This window comes from Colletotrichum gloeosporioides (assembly GCF_011800055.1).
Source record: "Colletotrichum gloeosporioides strain Lc1 chromosome Unknown consensus_30, whole genome shotgun sequence".
Taxonomy (NCBI): domain Eukaryota; kingdom Fungi; phylum Ascomycota; class Sordariomycetes; order Glomerellales; family Glomerellaceae; genus Colletotrichum; species Colletotrichum gloeosporioides.
Window position 1 is genome coordinate 650,975 of NW_025544675.1, and position 18,248 is coordinate 669,222.

General features: G+C 50.6%; 5 protein-coding genes across 5 annotated transcripts; 2 read left to right on the plus strand and 3 right to left on the minus strand.

Moving 5' to 3' along the window:
- Positions 1-1,770: 1,770 nt before the first annotated feature.
- On the plus strand, positions 1,771-3,431 carry GCG54_00008824 (uncharacterized protein; the record flags this gene model as incomplete). Its single annotated transcript, XM_045408783.1, has 5 exons — positions 1,771-1,911; positions 1,971-2,405; positions 2,464-2,798; positions 2,851-2,915; positions 2,971-3,431. 5 exons carry the CDS (start codon positions 1,771-1,773, stop codon positions 3,429-3,431), a joined length of 1,437 nt encoding a protein of 478 aa, XP_045266526.1.
- Positions 3,432-4,385: 954 nt separating this feature from the next.
- GCG54_00008825 (uncharacterized protein) lies at positions 4,386-5,852 on the plus strand (the record flags this gene model as incomplete). Its single annotated transcript, XM_045408784.1, has 6 exons — positions 4,386-4,553; positions 4,612-4,657; positions 4,742-4,901; positions 4,954-5,067; positions 5,121-5,206; positions 5,263-5,852. The coding sequence occupies 6 exons, from the start codon at positions 4,386-4,388 to the stop codon at positions 5,850-5,852; spliced, it is 1,164 nt and encodes a 387-aa protein (XP_045266527.1).
- A 557-nt stretch (positions 5,853-6,409) lies between these two features.
- On the minus strand, positions 6,410-7,996 carry GCG54_00008826 (uncharacterized protein; the record flags this gene model as incomplete). The annotated part of the gene is made up of 2 exons (XM_045408785.1): positions 6,410-7,899; positions 7,957-7,996. 2 exons carry the CDS (start codon positions 7,994-7,996, stop codon positions 6,410-6,412), a joined length of 1,530 nt encoding a protein of 509 aa, XP_045266528.1.
- Positions 7,997-11,068: 3,072 nt separating this feature from the next.
- On the minus strand, positions 11,069-11,431 carry GCG54_00008827 (uncharacterized protein; the record flags this gene model as incomplete). The annotated part of the gene is made up of 1 exon (XM_045408786.1): positions 11,069-11,431. The coding sequence occupies one exon, from the start codon at positions 11,429-11,431 to the stop codon at positions 11,069-11,071; it is 363 nt and encodes a 120-aa protein (XP_045266529.1).
- A 1,445-nt stretch (positions 11,432-12,876) lies between these two features.
- GCG54_00008828 (uncharacterized protein) lies at positions 12,877-16,259 on the minus strand (the record flags this gene model as incomplete). Its single annotated transcript, XM_045408787.1, has 3 exons — positions 12,877-13,657; positions 13,724-14,090; positions 15,542-16,259. 3 exons carry the CDS (start codon positions 16,257-16,259, stop codon positions 12,877-12,879), a joined length of 1,866 nt encoding a protein of 621 aa, XP_045266530.1.
- Positions 16,260-18,248: the final 1,989 nt, after the last annotated feature.

Below are 18,248 nucleotides of genomic sequence, written 5' to 3' on the forward strand. Positions count from 1 at the left end.
AAGACGAAATATCCTGTGCGTAAGATGCTCCACCTGCTTGGGATCATTCCACCGACGTTGCGTAGCGTCAATTTGTTGAAGAGGCATCTCTCTGATTCTGGTCTCATTAAACATTTGATTTAGTTAACAAAAGTGTCGAGTTAAAATAGTACTTCATCAGCTGTGCCCGGACAATCATATACTGGCGTTATGTAACACTCGATGGGATAGTCTGATCGAGGACGAAGGCAGGCAGGGACGGGAAGAACGAAACAGATGGCAACGACTACGACGAAGATGACGGCAGTGAAGCAAAAAATAGTAGTCGCTTTCGCACAAAGGAAATAAGTGCCCCTCACAACCAAACCCCAGCCCCTTGAAGAATGGGCACCAGCCTGGATAGAAAACAGATAGAAAAATCCGTGTCATAAAAGCAACATCAGTCACTGATTTTCTTTTTCCAATTTTGCATTTCCAGCCGTCGAGTTAGCAACCTGTTCGCTTGGCTGAGCAAGTTTTCGTAATTGAAGCCCACATTGTGTTTCCAGCCAATGAGTAGAGAGTCTTCGGCATGAGCCCCACACCCCTTACGGTTGAACTACGAGTCTGTAGAGTTGAAACTCAATGTTGAGAGAGAAGCAAAACATTTCTGCCTAGATATCTGCATTTTGCTGCCCGGTGGTTGAAATTGTGTGAAATCTGCCCAGAGACAGGTCCTTATCTTCGACTGCTCACTGTCGTATCACGCATGACCAAGAAAGTCTTGGCGGTTGAGTGGATCCAGCCAGACACTGGGAGTTCACCCTCAAGTTGCGCGACGGCGACGGCGTGGTCTCTTCAACACCGGCAACAAGAGTCACCGCAACTTACAACGCGCGACTCGGAGTAGCCCCGCGGACCTTTTGTAAACCATCAAGGTTGGAATAGAATTACCAGTTGCGATTGGTGCGGAATTAATGCAGTGTGACAAGTCGCAGTGTAACGATTGAATTACACAGCATGAGGCGGAATCAAGATACGCGATTAGACAACTTGCCGTATCTCGCACGAACGCAATCTCTTGACGCCATTTATGGATACTACGCGGAGGGTTCTTTTTGAGAAGGTGAATGCAAGACAAGAGGCCAGAATGACGCTGTGACTTGGCAACGCATAGTGGTTTCTTAGCACTTTTGCTGGCCAAGCATGCGGGAGCGTTACAACGGCGCTCTTGGCAGACCAGTGGATGCCGACAGATACGATGCGCCCAGAGGCTCAATCGAGGATTCCTCCCGGACGGCTGTGCTTGTTGCCAAGCTCGGGCGGGTATGTAGGTAAATTTGCGGCGAAGGGTGGTGGACTGCCGGGCCGGGGCTTCGGCGGCGCTGATTCGTTGACCCCAAGTACCGAGCGGAGCATACCCCGAACACACCTGCTTCTTTCGGCAGGAGGATCCGCATCGCGACATTGGTAGCTCGTTGGTTGCTTTTGGCAGTCCCCCCAACCGCCGCCTGCTGACCTTCTCTTTCCAGTCAGAACGCAGAAGAATAATCATGTTTTTGACTCGCCAAGTGGCGGGGAGACACTGCGACGCCCGAAAGGCAGCTTGGGAAGGGGGAGAAGACGAGATGCCAAGATGCAGTTGGAATAAGATAAAAAGAGGCGTTCTTCTCCCCAGGTTCTGGTGCTCGTAGTCAGTAGGCTCTACACCTCTCTCCGCTCTTTGACACGCCAAGCGATCGTCGTGGTTCAACCGCCAAGTCAACCCCCTGCTCCAGCCAATCCTCAGCACGTTCTTTTGAACCATTCAGAATGAAGGCCACCACCTTGGCAACCTTTGCCTTGTCGGCGCTGCTCCAGGGAGCCTCCGCCAAGGAGATCCCGCCCAGTGAGCTCGTCTCTGAGATCTACGACAGCGGTTCCGTTCACATGGACCTCATGGCCCGTAAGAAGGTAAGCGATTGACAACTCATTCCGGGCAAGACAACGTCCGCTGACACAAAGTCAATCAGGAATCATGGGACCGCCAGAGAGCCGCCGGAGAGATGGAGTCCACTGCTTACCGCAGCCGTCTCGCCGAGGAGGGCCCCGTCTCTTGCGTGAACGGTGTTGCTGAGGTCGTTCCTGGCGATGCCCTGAACACCTTCAAGTGCAGCAACATCGACTTCTACGACTTCAAGAGCCACTCCGACCTTGGCTCCACCACCGGCGAGGGTTCTTCCTCCTGGGGCTGGACCAGCCCTGATGGTCGTGAGTTCGCCGTCATCGCCCAGGCTGACGGTGCCGCCTTCGCTGAGGTCACCAAGGAGGGCAAGCTCGTCTACCTCGGACGCCTTCCTCAGTACTCTACCACGTCCATCTGGCGTGAGCTTCGTGGTTACAAGAACTACATCGTCATTGGCAGTGAAGCTGCCCGTCACGGTGTCCAGATCTTTGACCTGACCAAGGTCAGTAATGCTCAATGTTACCGAATCTATTTGGCTGGTTAAACTAACATGTCGTCAGCTTCTGGACCTTGACCCCGCCAACCCCAAGACCTTCGACCCCAAGGCCGACTTGACCTCTTGGTGGAACGGTCTCCCCAACGGCTCCACTCACAACATCGTCATCAACGAAGAGAAGGAGTACGCTGTCGCCGTCGGTGCTCAGCCTCGCTCCAGCACTTGCCGCTCTGGTCTTATCTTCATTGACCTCAGCGACCCTGAGAACCCCACCTCTCCCGGTTGCGCCGGTGGTGACGGTTACGTCCACGACGCTCAGTGCCTCGTCTACCGCGGCCCCGATGAGAAGTACTTCGGCCGTGACATCTGCTACGGCTACAACGAGGACACTCTGACCATGTTAGTCTACAAGAATGATAATTGAAGGTTCCTAAGCTAACAAGGTCATCAGCTACGATGTCACTGTGAAGAACACCACCAACATCATCTCGCGCACCTCCTACGAGGGTGCCAGCTGTACGTAACAAACCTTCCTGTCAATGATTATAGTCGCTAATAGAATTGGAAACAGACACTCACCAGGGTTGGGTTACCAACACCGAGTGGCAAGAGTACCTCGTCCTCGACGACGAGTACGACGAGTACGACGCCACTGGCCCCGCTGCCTCTGGATACCCCATCACCTACTTCTGGGACATCCGCTCCCTCGAGGCCCCTAAGCAGACTGGTATCTACAAGAGCGCCGCCTACGGTATCGACCACAACCAGTTCGTCATTGACGGCTTCGCCTACCAGAGCCACTACGGCGCCGGCCTCCGCGTCATTGACGTCTCTTCTCTGCCCGAGGACCCCACCGGCGGCAAGGTCAACGAGGTCGGCTTCTTCGACATCTACCCCGAGAACGACGCCGAGCCTAACGGAGGATCCATCGACTTCGTCGGCACCTGGAGCCACTACCCCTACTTCAAGAGCGGCTACATCCTGGTCAACACCATTGAGCGTGGTGCTTTCCTCGTCAAGCGCACTGCCTAAATCGCTGCTTGAGGCAACTAAATCCGCAACCCTCCGGGGGGTGGGCTTGCATTGCTCCTTCGAGTTGCAGGTTGAGCACTTGGCATGCCGAGATGCTCTTTTACATCTTCATGTTAATAGTAATCACAACTGTTGATAAATGCCAATACCAATTTTTGATGCCATTTTCTGAAGTTCAATGATGAAGAGAGTGATTTGGTGAGCGCATCAAGGTTAGCCTGACATCCGTCTCGAAGACAAAGAATTTCTGCCCACGTCGGCCACGCGTCTGAATCCTTGCTGAGTCGAAGTTTCCCTGGAAGACTGGCGAACAGACTGCGTTGAGACGACGCTTTGACTTCGCCAATTTGCCTAACGTTGAAAAGAGTAACAAACCACCGAACTAATAGTGCCGAAGCGGACGAGAGAGGCCTGCACAGACCGCAGACTGAATAGTCGTAAACGCGGCAAACATTTGGGGGCGACAAAGCTCCAGTGATCTAAGAATTGCAACCGCTTATTTTGTGGAATATTCCCAGGGGTCGGAAGGCCGGTCTTCAGTCCGCGGTTTAGTTGTTCTAGAAGCTGGCAAATTACTGTTAGGCTTTCGGCCTCCGAACGTTGCTGAAGGGGGCACTAGGGGATAAAGTTGAGGCTACGAAACAATTGCGAGTCATCAAAAGGACGTCCGATCTTCTGCCTTACTTGATGGGGATTAAACTCAGTATGGCCAGCGTACAATCGTTCCCCCGCGTTCCCGCGTCTCCGCGTGTCCGTGGCTGTTTTGTGCCGGGCAGCGACTCTTCCGCTGAGCGTTCTAGCATTGATGAAAATGTCCTCGGAACCCAAGGAATCGTAATGCAGAAAAATTGGGAAAGCTCCGGAACGCCCCCACGATTCAATTGATTGAGAGCTAAAGACGTATGTTTACTGCCTGAGTTGGGGCGTCGAGGCGACGCGACAGCAGCAGCAGCCATGGGGACGGAACAGCTGGACAGCATGCTGCGGCGCGATGCAAGGTTTCTGAGAGAAATCTGGGCATGGTTCACAGTCGGAGCCGTCGTCATATTCCTCCGTTTCTTCGTTCGGATCCGCATGGTAGGGCCGAAAGGTCTCAAGGGAGACGACTATGTCATGTTCGTGGTGAGTATCTCAATCGAGTCATCGAGGGGTCGACTTTCTGACACAAGAGACTGCGCAGACCTTAATCATGTACACTATCTGTTTTGTGATGGTGGACCTTGTTTGTAAGTTACCATAATGTGTTCTAATTGGCAAGAACACAGACTCAAGACAGACAAGGGAGGAGTCATACTGACAGGAAGGTCCAGACCGCTACGGCACCAACGTGGACCTCACCGCTGATCAGATCAAACTTCTCAATGATGAGGAAGTTGCTCGATTGGTTGAGGGTTCCAAGTTCCAGCAGGTTGCTTGGTACTCATACACAGCGTACCTTTGGTCCATGAAAGGCACATTGCTCTTCTTTTAGTAAGAGTATAGGCTCGGTTTGAAATGGCCATTATGCTAACCACTTCAATAGCAGACGGATGACCTTTGATCTGTGGCAACACGCAAGGGTACTGACTTACCTGACTTGGTTCACAATAGCCGCATACCTAGCAGTTGTTGGCACAATAACATTCAGTTGCCTACCGTAAGTCTGACCCGTCTAGGGATTTGAAGGCTTTGGAACTGATTAAATGGCAGATTTCAGGACAATTGGGGTGTACGACCCCTTCCAAGTGAGAAGTGCGTCTTCAAGGCACAAAATCTACTGGTCACTACATTCTTCAGTCAGTCTCGCCCTACTCCTACTACTCTGGCGGTCCTATTATTGACTATCTTGCAGATGTCATAACAGATGCGGCCATTCTGTGTCTGCCACTGCCAGTCTTGCGAGAAATCAGAGTTCCGTTGTACAAAAAGCTGTTCATCGCTGTTCTCATCTGCTCGGGATTGTTCGTCATAGCCGCGGCCATAATGAGACTGGCAGTCACGCTAGGCTCAGACCCTTCAACAATAACAGTCAACCGATGGGGCGTGAGGGAATGCGAAATTGGGCTCATGGCCATCAATGCCCCGATCCTCCGCCCACTATTCTCGCGCCGGTTTTGGCAATGGCATTACCGCCCACCAGCACGCGATCCGAACCCGATGGTAAGCGCGAGAAGAAGCAAAACCACGATCGGGCATAGGAGGAGGGCGTTCAAAGAAGATAGCTTAATTGGGTGGATGAGCTCGACCAGATCGCGCATTGAGACTGCCGTTGGAACGCGCAGGCATGGAAGCCCAGTGGACGAAGAGTTGGGAAAGATTGCTGATGAGCAGGAACTTGAGCCTTTGGACAATACCAATGAGGCTACCGGTGAAGATCAGGAAAGCTACAAGGATGTAGTGGCAGCCAACGTGGAAGCTTCGGACTCAGCGAAAAATGATTGAAATCGAGATACCCGGAATGCATTGGAGTTTGTAATCATAGATTTGAGCCATGTCGATGAAAAGAATCCCCATCTTACAGTTTGATTTATAACGAAATGGTGAGACGCATAAGCCCCAAGCACTACTTCTAGGATCATTGGTTAGATTCAAACCATAAATTATTCACGGGGAGTTGCAATAAAGACGCATCTGAATCCATAGCTTGATGCGACATCAATTGGCAGGAAGCATTAATCATACAAGTATAAGCCCGGCCACTGACTCTATCTCCCGTTCAGTCATAATTCTACAGGGTTCGCAAAATCAGGTTTGCCACTCATTCGTTCGCTCATCATTCAGGAATTGCCAGCTTGTCTAGACAGAAAACCATCTCATTCGACCTATGCAACGCAACATTCATCACAACACACGGCCTCATCTTATCTCTCGCGAGGGACTGCAAGCCAACATCAACAGGATATAAGCGCCAATCTCTACTTCTTCTCATAATTCAAAGCTGCTCCAGTCGGTCGTCCAATCAATAAAGCAATAAGAGCGCCACAGTCCATGCATATCACTCAGATCTCGTCGGCATCCTGTGATCTAGCTGCAAACCTCTCTCTCAACGACAGGAACTCTCCGCAATGGTACACCTCAGGTAGTCTATCATCAGGATGGCACCATTCGTCACGGTTGCAGGGAACGGCGAATGAGCTTGTATCTTCGTCCTCGGTTTCCGCAGATTCGCCAGTTTGCTGAGAATGACGGAGGGGCCAGAGTAGAATCTGGCTGGGATAGGCCTGGCGACGGCTGAGCTGTTCATCTAGGTCAGTGGCTCCTACATCAAGCTCATCAACCGTGGGCTCAATGAGGAATCCATCGTCATTATAAGTAGCTTCATCGAGTGGCTGTGCAATTTGATGGATTAGAGCATCGATGTTGATAGATCGTCGGGGACAAGGGGAATCATGGAATGCAGTGGCAATGAAGGCGCTTCTATCGTCATCGGGCGAGATTCCGTGGATGCAAGTGGCCGAGGCCGCCTCTTTGTCCCAGGTCAACGGTATACTGCAATCGAGCAGGAGATTGCGATTCGGCCGGATAGGCGCGTTTTGAATTGGATCGAGCAAGAAGTCAATTGAGCCATCCTCATCAGGTTCGTCTTCCTCCGGGATGACTGAGAGGGGGGTGATAGGGCCAGTGATTGTGTTTTCGAGGTCCAAACACGTAGTTCGCTCCTCTGGGTCGACGTAGATGACGGGATCAGGGCTCGAGAACAGACTGTCTTTCTTCGAGGCCATTCTTTCCCTGGGAGATTGGAGCAAAGAGAATTCTCCGAATAAAGAGGTGTCGTTCTGTGCCTCAAGAGACCAATCAGCCCATCGCGCATTGACCTGGCTTCTGGCGAGCTCTGTGCTTGCGGTTGGCCGGGACTGCCAGTTCTCCTTGTCAGGGATTGCAATCAGATCTTGGCGGCCTTTGCCATTTCCTGAAATGGGCTGGAGAATGTTGCCCTTGAGAGACGAAGCTCCAGCTTTCGCCGATTTGCTTCGCAAGGGGATTCTGCTGACTCTAGAGACCACGGGCTTACGCTTGATCTTCTTTGTCTGCAACGGCACGGGTATGGTGGAGGTGGCGATGGGAGATGGGTCTGCCGCTGTATCCTTTCGGATTCTCAAGGGTGCTGGCTTTGCTGAGGAGCACAGCTTTCCTTTCTTGGTCACACAAAGAGGCTCGGGCTTTGCGGACCTGTCGGCGTAGACGTTCTCTTTCGAGTCGAACGTGTCAGGATGTCGCTTGCGAAAAGAGACAAGTTGGGGGACGTCCAGCAGAGCGTCGATCTCCTGAACGATACCGTTGAACATGTCAGATACCTTTGACTCACGTTCATCGACTGCTGGAAGACTTTCGCAAGCGCCTTTAAGCTCCTTGTCGATGGGGCCTTGGTGGAATCGCGATGGAATCATCAAGCTGTCTTCGTCGCCGGTTGAGGTCTGCAGGCGGATATAAGTTCGAGGATAAGGAGACCCGCTACCAACGGAAATGACACTAAGCATGGAATCAGAACCTGCTTTGCGACTGTTAACGCCGCTTGAATGGTCAGATGGCAAAAATGGTATCTTACCTGGACTTTTTGTGCAGCTTCGCGCGAGTTCAACGCTCATGGCCGAGGAGGTGTCGCCAGTCTCTGACGGCTCCGACGAGTTCTATTCGCCGTACATGTCGATAATCTGGTCCAACAAATCTTCCATTGGATCACCGGAAGTATCTGAGTTCCAAGCATGGGGATCGCAATCGCCTCCGCAAGAGTTCTGGGGTTGGCGTCCTGGGTGGGTCTCGACGCGGCAGGTAAATCGTGCCATTATGAAAGGGGAGTACACCCAGGGTCGGCGTAGTGGACCAAGGTCGATACTCGGAGAAAAGGACACTGCCAGGTCTGGCGCGAAAGCAGCAATCCCAGCGCGTTGAGTGCTGCGAGAAAGGTCGATAATGTCTGCCTTGCCCATAGCTTTGACAGATGTGCCCTTGCCACGGCGGGTTTGTGAGACCGTGAGAGTTCTTCTGTGGAATGATAGTTCCAGAGACGCGTCGACGCGTGGGTTTTCTGGAAAGAGGTCAGTACCGCTACGCGTTCGTGTGAGGTTGTTGACACGATGATGGTAACCCCAGAATCGACGCTCATGGGTAGCGAAGTAAACAACTTACTGATTGGGCGGGCTTTGCGCGTTTCTTTGCGGCTGATACGTACGTGACGTATGCTTAAAAAGAATTCAGCTTCTTTTTGACTCTCGAGATGGCTCTGATTGCAATCTCTGAGTGATGCTGGGCTGATGAGGGCGCACTATCGACTCTTGTGCGACTGTCAAAGCGACAGCTTCGGAGAAGAAGGAGAAAAACAGAAAGCGCGCGATTAGTTGCGCCTGGGTGGATTTTGCGATTGGTTCTGTTTTCAGGACGAGAGTGGTGAGGTTTGAGAAAAGAAGAATCGCGATGTGGAGGAGATGAGAAAGATAAAAGGCGAGGAGGGGTGGGAGGGGGAGATGTAAGTGACGGGCGTGTGTAGGTGGGGCGAGCAGAGTGGTTGCCCTGGGCATGAGGCAGCACCCAACCCGACCTTCGGCCACGAGAGAAGACGCTGATCTCCATGGAAACGACCGTAAACATGAATAGAGCGTATACCTGACGCGCGAGAAGACTCCTAGGGTGTCCACGGAAGTAAGACTGGCGCGAAATTTGTGGGCGAAGGGCGCAAACTGGAGCTCGACGTTATTGTGCCCCTTTCGTCGCAGCGAGATTTACTATTCGACGTAGATTTGATCTACTTTTCGATAACAGTCCCGTATTAATAGCTAGTTGCGTGTAAACGTCAACTTACGATGTCGGCTCTTGTTCTCGTAGGAAAGAGTTACTAGCCTGGCATATGAGCTGAAGTCTGAACTGCTTTTAAATAGAGATCGCCTAGTTTTCCTGTGTCTATGTGGCTATATTTCCTGTGTACTTGATCACTACTATTGAAATGGTCGTAGGCCCGGCGGCCGAGAGCTATACAACGCAGCGGCACGTACGCGCCCGAGGGTACGTAGAACTACTATAGTTATATAACTCTATAGTTTTAAGGCCTATAATCTTAAAAGAAAAAGGAAAGGACTTCTTATATATTTTATAGATCTAAAATAAAAAGAATAGGATAAAAGCTTAAAAATCTACTAAAAAATAAGTGAATTCTACCTCTAGTCTATGAAGATTAATAATAATATCTGAGCTAACTTCTCGCCTCTTAAAGGAGGGCTAGTAATCTAACCTCTAAACGCCGAAAACGCCGAAAAATCCAGTAGGCCCACTAAACCCCGTTCCACTATTAAAAAGTAATAGTAGTAATAGCGATAATAAGGATGAGGATAAGGACGAGGACAACTATAATAACGATAATAATAGAAGTGACAACGACGACGACGACGACGATAATAGTAGTAGAGTCATTAGAGTATAACCACAGGCAAAGTAGTCGCCCTAGCATAGGAAAAATAGGCGGTCTCTTCAAATATCACCAGGGTCGAATTAGAAAGGTCCGTCGCGCGGAAGCAGCGCGATATGGTGACCCGAATACGGCCGAAGCTTTCTTAGTATGTTGCGTACTTAGAAAAGGACCATCGAAATTATACCTGATAGGAATTCGATATCCGGATGGATCTCTAATTGGGACGGACGATAAAGAACGTCAGAGACGCCGACATGGGCCACAAGGACGGCATCGAATATCAAAGATATGCATGCAGTGGGCTCGGCTTTGGGGACTTGTCACCAAGAACACTGTGCTTCACGAAATTGGCTAAATGTTGGTGACGAACACCTGTCTGATTCAATGATGAAGCTCGTACCACGCAGACAGCCTAATTGTTCAGCGTCTATGCCAAGCTGAGAATCCCTTACTTCTAGGTGACACGCGCAGACGCAAACAAAAGCATTGCCTCTTCTACATTTGCCCCAGTTAAAGTCAAACCCCAATCTCAGTTACAGAACAAAGTCAAATGCGCTTGCTCATACTCCAACAACAGGGCTAAAATACCACCATTTTACATATCCGTCACCCCGACACCGATAATTCAAGTACTGTCTTGTATCTTTCCATCATGAAGGACCAGCGGGCCATCAGATCCACGAGATCGTATGCAGGATCTTGAACAGCTCAAAATATCGTGGCGGCGAAGACGGGCTCTCTGTGAGCGCGTAGATGAAGGGACTGACGGTCTGGGGCTCTGTTTGTCCTTAGAAAGAGCCGCCGCAGCATCTTTCGACTCGGCTATGTGAATCCACTCGGCAACGTCCAGGCAAGTAGTTGTGTAGGGTCTCGGACGGGCCGGAGAATCATCGGATGGCTCAAAGGACAAGACTTGAGCGTCTCGGACGTCTTGTCTGCCGTGACTGATCTCGTCGCTGTGACTTTCCTCACCGTCTTCCTTCTCCTCGCTGTCTTTCCTCCAGTCCTCAGCGCTTTCTTCGTGCTCCATATCTGCGTGGAAGCGTTGGATCAGGGGCTGGCTGGCATAGTCGTTGTAGTTCATGACGTTCTTGTGCGTTTCCTCGCGAAGCATGATGTCTTCCCCGTCTAGCTTGGCGCAATCGAGGCCAGAAGTCTGGTCATCATCTTCGCGGAAGCGTTCCAGCATTGTCATGGAGGCCTCCTGGGTGATTTCTCTTTGCCAGCGAGTCACCGAAGCAGGATCGAACTCTGACTCCTAGTCATCGTCGTACCCCTGTCGATCGGTTCGGATGATCTCGCAAACCTCATGTTTGGCTAGCGTCACATTGAAGCTCTCGCTGTGAGTGTCGTCGAATGTGTGGGCACGGGGTGACATAGCCGATTTTGCGATGGTGCATCTCGTGAGTTGCGGTATGAGTTTCTCGATAGTCACTCTAGAGAAGGCAGTCTTCGCAACACCAAGCCCAAGGCTGAAGACGGATCCTGACGCACGATCATTCTTTCGATCGGGGAGAATTGTCTTTGCGATGTGACCAATTTGGCCCGAGACAGCATCTTTGATGAAAGGCCAAAGCCCATGGTGTTTGATCACCCCCAGCGGTGATTTGTAGCAGGTCATCACTATTCACCAAGTACGTGAGCTACGAAGGGGAAAGGGAGCCCCATCAGAGCGTGTGGGAGTGCGATTATCGAAATAATCGCAATTGTATCAGAACATACCTCTAGAAGTGGGCGTCGTTGTGCTCCAAGAAAGCATGTCGTCAGTTTCTCGGAATTTCTGGTGGTGTAAGTTACACTGCTGGATGAAAATCTTGGACCTTTGAGGAGAATCTCTAGAGAGTAGGGATAGATGTAGGAGGATGGACAGAATTTGGGCCCGGGGGATGGGAAGGTATGGCTTATGAAGGGTGGGCAGACGAGGCAGCTCTGGTTGCTATGGACATCGCAGGGTGAGGCACCCACCAGGTACCCACAACAAAATCTCCGACCAGAGCAACGACGGAGCAGATAAATGCCCTGCTCTACACGGTCAATCTGTCATAACGCCTAGAACAAATGATGAGATGATCTCGGCATCTGCAAATATACTTTTTCTCGAATCAGAAAACAACTAAGCTTGGGATCGGTGCATGAGCTTCAACCACATATGTCATGTGTTGTGACAAAAGTGACGATTGCGCTCCCGTACATGGTTCCACCTTTGCGACATCAGGATAGTATGGCTTTTGAGCAGATCAAAAGCTTCCTGTATCACAAGAAAGGCATAGACTACAGTGACGAGGCTGACATCAAGGTTAGCATAGTCACCCCTAAAAGCTTACGCTCTAGGGGTCGAGCTAGATTAAATCATACTGTCAGAGAGGGATGAGACGAAGAAGCTCAAATAGCATAACAGCCACTCACAGAAAAAAGAGAATCACGAAGATACTTGAGTCATTGAATATGGTGGGCCACAGGTTATGTAACGCGTGAATCTACTTGACAGGTCCAGAGTTACAACCTTATGGTTTACCTCATGTGCATTCTGTCAGCCAAGCGGATTGCTCGATCAAGTCTCCTCCATTCTGTCATCCACAATCACCGTTCTTCTTGTTCATATTTGTAATCGCGCCCATTTCCCCATACAGCCGAATATCAAACAGCTTCTCCGTGGTCTACTCATCATCTCACGCTGCCAAAGGCGCGCCATTCTGTCACAAACTCCAAGTCCCAACGCAGCACGTCCAAAAACACGAAACTTCTCAGCAAAGATAGCGACTCAACTGAGACCAAAGCAACATCACAGCCATTCCATACCGAATTCTACTCCAAGCACCGTTCTTTCTTCCCTCTACCTCAAGCATTTGGCATGCAAACATCCGTAACTACAATAAGCTGGAAAGCAATCATCGATTGCAGACGCCAAGCGCACCATTCATCAGAGTACAAAACCAACCCTTTTGGACCACCCAAGATAGGTGGGAGCACACAAGTCTGGCGTGGGGCCAAACTGAGCTCAAGGGGCTTACGGTAGCCTACAATACACGCCAAGCGCTGTAATCTCACGTATTCAGGGGAAGTGGCTCACACGGCCCAGTCGTAGGTCTCTCCATCATCTGTATTTGTATCTATCTTCCTGGCAGTGGAGGCTTCGTAGGCGCCAAGGAGCGCAGCTCCGCTAGTCATGGTCCGCATGAAGCGCATGAAGCTGCTTCCAAGGGTGGCAAAGCACCATCTTTTCGTCTCCGCGGAGGCCTTTGCGCTGTCGCTGCGGATCATCTTGTACTGTCCCGTCTCGTAGTTTCCAAAGAGCAGGTTACGCGCAGACTTGGGAGAGGTCGCGAAGTCCTCGCCCTCGGGCTTGGGAAGATCTTCATAGATCTCCTGGATGACACTCTGCTTGGAGTACATCTCATAACCGATAATGTTCTTGTGGCCGGTCAGAGCCCAGTCTTTGAGATCGAGAACAGCGGTGTTGAAGCCCTCGTCAGCCTGGCTGTCTTCGACATCCTTGTACCGCGCGAGCTTTCCTTCGGTCTCAAGGAGGCCATCGAGCTTCGTGCCGCGGCGACCAGCTGATCTAAAGGTGGGGAAGGCGACAAGAGCAGAGTCGGTGTCTGTGCGAATTGTGCTGATGGATGAGACCTGGGAGACGGAGATGGATCTGACCCGCTCCTTGTTGTCGGCCTGAGTGGGGTTGCTGTCAATCTGGTATCGATCGGAAAGACCAGTGACGCCCTTCTTCCTCTTGAGGGTGCGAGCGCTGCTTTGTCCAGCTGAAGACGAGGTGTCGGCACTCGAGCCAGATGCGCTGCGGCAGTGAATCTGCGTTTTCTCGCCGGTGTTGATGTCGATGGACTGGTAGCTGACGCCCTTTGATGCGAGCGGGAAAGCTCTAGTTGTTGTGGGTGAGCCCGCGACGCGTGAGGACTAGTCAGCGTCTTGGGTCTCAGCCTCAATGATGGGAAAGGTGGCGTTGTTGGCACTGTCGGGTCGTCGTCCGTTTGTGCCAGGAATGGTAGTCAAGTGCTGGGCGCTTTGACTCTGCTCGGCGAATGCGATGATGTGGCGCGTCTTGTTCGCGTCGTGAACGTCAGGCATGGTGACACAAGCCAGAGGCTGAGAGTACGAAGTAGCCTTCACAGTCACCCAGGGCTTCTTGTAGGGCTTCCGAAGAGCAGAGCGAGTGGTGCCAGACATGTGCTTGACAGCGACGTCGCCGTCGACTGTCGTCTTATTGTTCGTGGCGGCGTAAGCCTGAGGGCCAAAGACGCGAACGAACAAGCCCATTGTGGAAGCTATTCCGAAGTCAGTATCTTTCACCATCGCGAGATTGGAGAGGGGTCGCGCTGGCAAGCGAGGAGGCGATCATCGAGAAAAGGGGCAGGCATGAACTTACTAGTGTTGTTTTTTTCGTGCGGATACACGCAAGTAATTAATCTGATTTGTATAACTCTTGATAGCTCTTGTTTTTTTGCGAAAGAGCACTTCGTCAAACTCAATCGAGGGGAACTGAGAGCGCAAGATAGAATACGTCGCCGTGTACGCCGAACTTCTCAGCCTGCAGGGTACAAGGGGGTCTTTTTGTATTTGATTGTAAAACGATCAAGATCAAAGTGCTTGTGAGGCAATTGGGTTGCTAGTCGCGTCGATATTGTGGATTGGCGAGTTATGTATGTGATGTTGTTGTGGAAGGGAAGGAAGAAATGAAGCTGGAGAGAGAGTCGGGGCAGAAGAAGTGGATGACCGTCGACGAAGAGTGATTGTGTCAAGGACCCACCGCATTGAATAAAGAAAATTTCCTATTTGGGATAGTCGTGAGGCATCAAGAGCGTTATTCGATGGGTGCCTTGAGAACAAGGAGAAGATCACGACGCGTTGCCCAGCTACCGGGCCCAAACCTCAGGCGCGCCTCGAAAGGATGGAACCAGTCAGGCATCAAAGATCGCCAACACGATGAGGCCATGGATAACTATTAGGCCCGGTCTTTTTCACGGTTTACATCTTGGTGTGGTGGATGGGAGAACCTGGTTGCTTTTTCTAGGCTTCGGCCACGAACTACTCATCAATCTTACTGTCATAGATGCCACGGGCTTATTCGGGTCATGATCTTGGAGGCTATCTACGGTTTCAAACTATCCCTCCCTCTCCTTCAATGAAACGTGAACCTCGCTCAAATTCTTGAAGGCGCCGGAGCTCTCCTCGACTTATCGAATCAGCCCAATCTCGAAATGCGGAAATGTGGAACAGATGTCGGCAGCGGGAAGCCGCTTCCAAAAAGTCACGCTTCAACCCGGACCTTTCCTCTTCCGCAGTACATCCAGGACGTAACTTCTCCATGCGCGCCATGTACAGCTTCCTCAGTTTCGTCTGCTCGAATTTCATCAAGTGTTCCCAATACAGAATAGCCTTCCCTTCACTATCCAGGCCGTCATCTTCCCAGTCGTCTCCATTGTCGTTACCGTAAATTTCGCGGACTGGTTCTTGGTTTCTCACCTTGCCATCCAAGAATGACGGCATTTGCCTGAGGAACCAAGAGGGCATTGTGGAAACGCAGTTCCAGTTTACCAAGCCAGTAACGTTTCCATCGTCGTCTATCAAGATATCTTCCAAGTCTGTTATGAGGCTCCAGAGACAATCTGTTGAGAAGATTCTGGATCGGAGAACACTATCGGAAGCACAGTTAAAAGCTTTTTTTCGACCTCCGCTATAGCTTCCGGTTCATCCCTATCTGATTCGGTCTCCGCACTTTCTGCTTCTGCGGTTTTCTCCAGAATGATGATGTTCAGGAGTGACTTAAGCCATTCTTGGCTGGACTCAAACGGCCCTCGAGGTATATCGTAGTTGTAGTTATTGCCGCAGAAAAACACGTAATCAACCACCCTGCCTGGTGTGACATGAAGCTTTGAGGGTGGCTGCTTATTGTCTTTGGGCTTTTCGAAGTCAAGAGTCCCAATGGTTTGAAACTCTTTCAATTTGGTGCCGGCATCAAGGATTTGCGCGTGGTAGTCGGCCATCTTCTCAGCAACAGCTTCCTTCTGCGCCATCGGCATCTTTCGCCAACGTTTGTGGGCTCGTACGCCGGGCATAAACTCCATGAGCATCCACTCGAAGCTGATCTCGTTATCACTGGAGTCATCAAATGCGAAGACTTCAGGGACTGGAATGCTGGTTCTGAGTTTGATCCAGCGCATGGTCGCCACCTCGCCGCGAGTCTGGTAGCCAGGATCAAGCGGAAGAAAGACGCGCATGATAGCCTTGCTGGTGTTGCTTTGAACGAGATATGTCTTCTTGCCACCCCATTTTCCGTAAGGTGAGACATCGCATCTTGAGTTCTCGTCAATGTTCAAATGTCGGCGGCAGACCTTCTGGATGGCTTCCAGTGAGGGTTCTCGTGCCCACTCAGGGCTCGGACCCCAGATGGCGTCGTGCTCCCATACTAGCCCGTCTCGGTCCGGTCCGGACATCTGGTAGACTCAGTGAGTAGTGGTGAGATAAACAACGATAATGAGGCTTTCAGGCGGTGTTGACGTGATTTTTGGTCGTAGGTAGCAATCGTGATGGGTGAAGTCGTCCGGAGGACAACGTTTCTCAGCTAGGAAAAAGAATCTGCGCGCGGTCTACACTTATAGTCCGCTCAGGATTTATCTCTGGAATCCAAACATCTCACCTCAAGGTTGTGGGGCCTTGATGACTGGACAAATGTTTTGTGTGCGGAGGAGGAAAGGTGAGCAATTGTCATACCCAACCGGCAAAGCTTCGGCACTCTTCCTGGCGTTCCACCATTTCTGAGGCGCAGTAAGCAGCCTGGGACTTTTCCATTGACCATGGTGAGATTATTACCTAAGTAACCACTCGGATGAGCAAGAATTTTGAAAAGATGCGCGCAGCAACGCCCACAGCAGGAGAGAGATTATTCAAAGCTGACATCAAGAAAACTGGAATAGAAAACCTCCGGCTAAATTTGACAAGATTTCTGCGGTCAGCATATTCGTCATCTCTTACGTTACTTGATAAGTTGATTCGCGTAATTGATTGAATGGTAATCGTCGTAGTCCCAGATCTTCAGTTCATTCATGCATCTATGAAGCGACCCACTTCCATTTGGTACAATAGGAAAATTATCGATCAGGGTTCTCATGTACGTCAATTCGAAGCCCATATCTCCGGAATGAGTCTATACCTGTACCGAAGCTTTCTAGTTCTAGAGCCTAGTTCTACTGTCTGGACAATAGCAACGACAGGGGCGACAGGGACGACAGGGACGACAGGAATAATAAGGATAACAGAATTATTAATTTTGAAAACAAAACTATTAGAGCTCATACAATACTCATCCGCCCGGATAGCAAACCTAATTCAAATAACAATGCAGCCGGAATAACGAGGAGACTAGCAATGATAGCGATGATAAGTAGATGCTCGATTCGTCTCGGACAGTATGAAAAGACGACCTAAGTTATCTCTCTGTGTTTGAGCGGCTACATTCTCTACTTGCTTGGTAAGTTCCATGAGGACGATTGGAATGGATGCAACGATAGAAGCGATGATGATGATAACAATAACGACGATAGACGACGACATGCGACGAGGGAGACGATCAGAGGTGACGATGGCGACGACGAGATGGCGACGACGAGACCGAGTGTATGCGCTGGAAATAGAGGAATAATCCCAGGATTGGGACAAACTACTATTTAATACGTTTGAACCACCCGATGGCCCGACTCATAGTTTCGTAACCCTTCATTGACTATCAACGGACGCTGTTAGTTACCGCTGGTCGTCGTATAAGTCCCGTGTGAAGCGCCCTTGGCACATTAAACTGCTGACCATCCTCTTGGCAACACTGCCTTGGCACTGCAACTGATCCTGCAAATAACGCCACTGCCGAAAAGCCAAGTTCTATCAGCTGCTTGGTACCTTGGCAACATCAGTCATCTTTCAGACCATTTGACAACCATCTTGTGATCCTCCCGAATCAACATAACCTCGATGTATAGATGTAGTTGAATGTGAGGCGAATTCTTGTTGAACTTTTCATCCGCCACAATCATAGATTATATGATCAGCAATTATTGTATGCTAGCACATCATGGCGTCCCAGTGACCCGGCCCAGGCTAGTCATATGCTAGCTCGAGCCTCCACCTGTCCACCAGCACCATGGTAAACCCCGATTCATCGTACATCCCTCGTGGTATTTGTTGACAACCAATCCTTGCATCGGAATTCAGCCTCAGCGATCGCTATCTGGCCTTGGAGCGCTGCCCCGCAACTCCGCCGGAACAAAACAAGATACCGTTAAGCTTATGGTTATCATTCCGGCCGTCGATGCCTAAAGAAGGAAGCCTTGCAAGGAGTCGTCGTCATCGGCTGATGGTCAGATACTTCAAAGAAGCACATGCGCCCGCCAAAAGGTCAAGGTCACGCTCAGCTGCAGTCAACATCAATCATA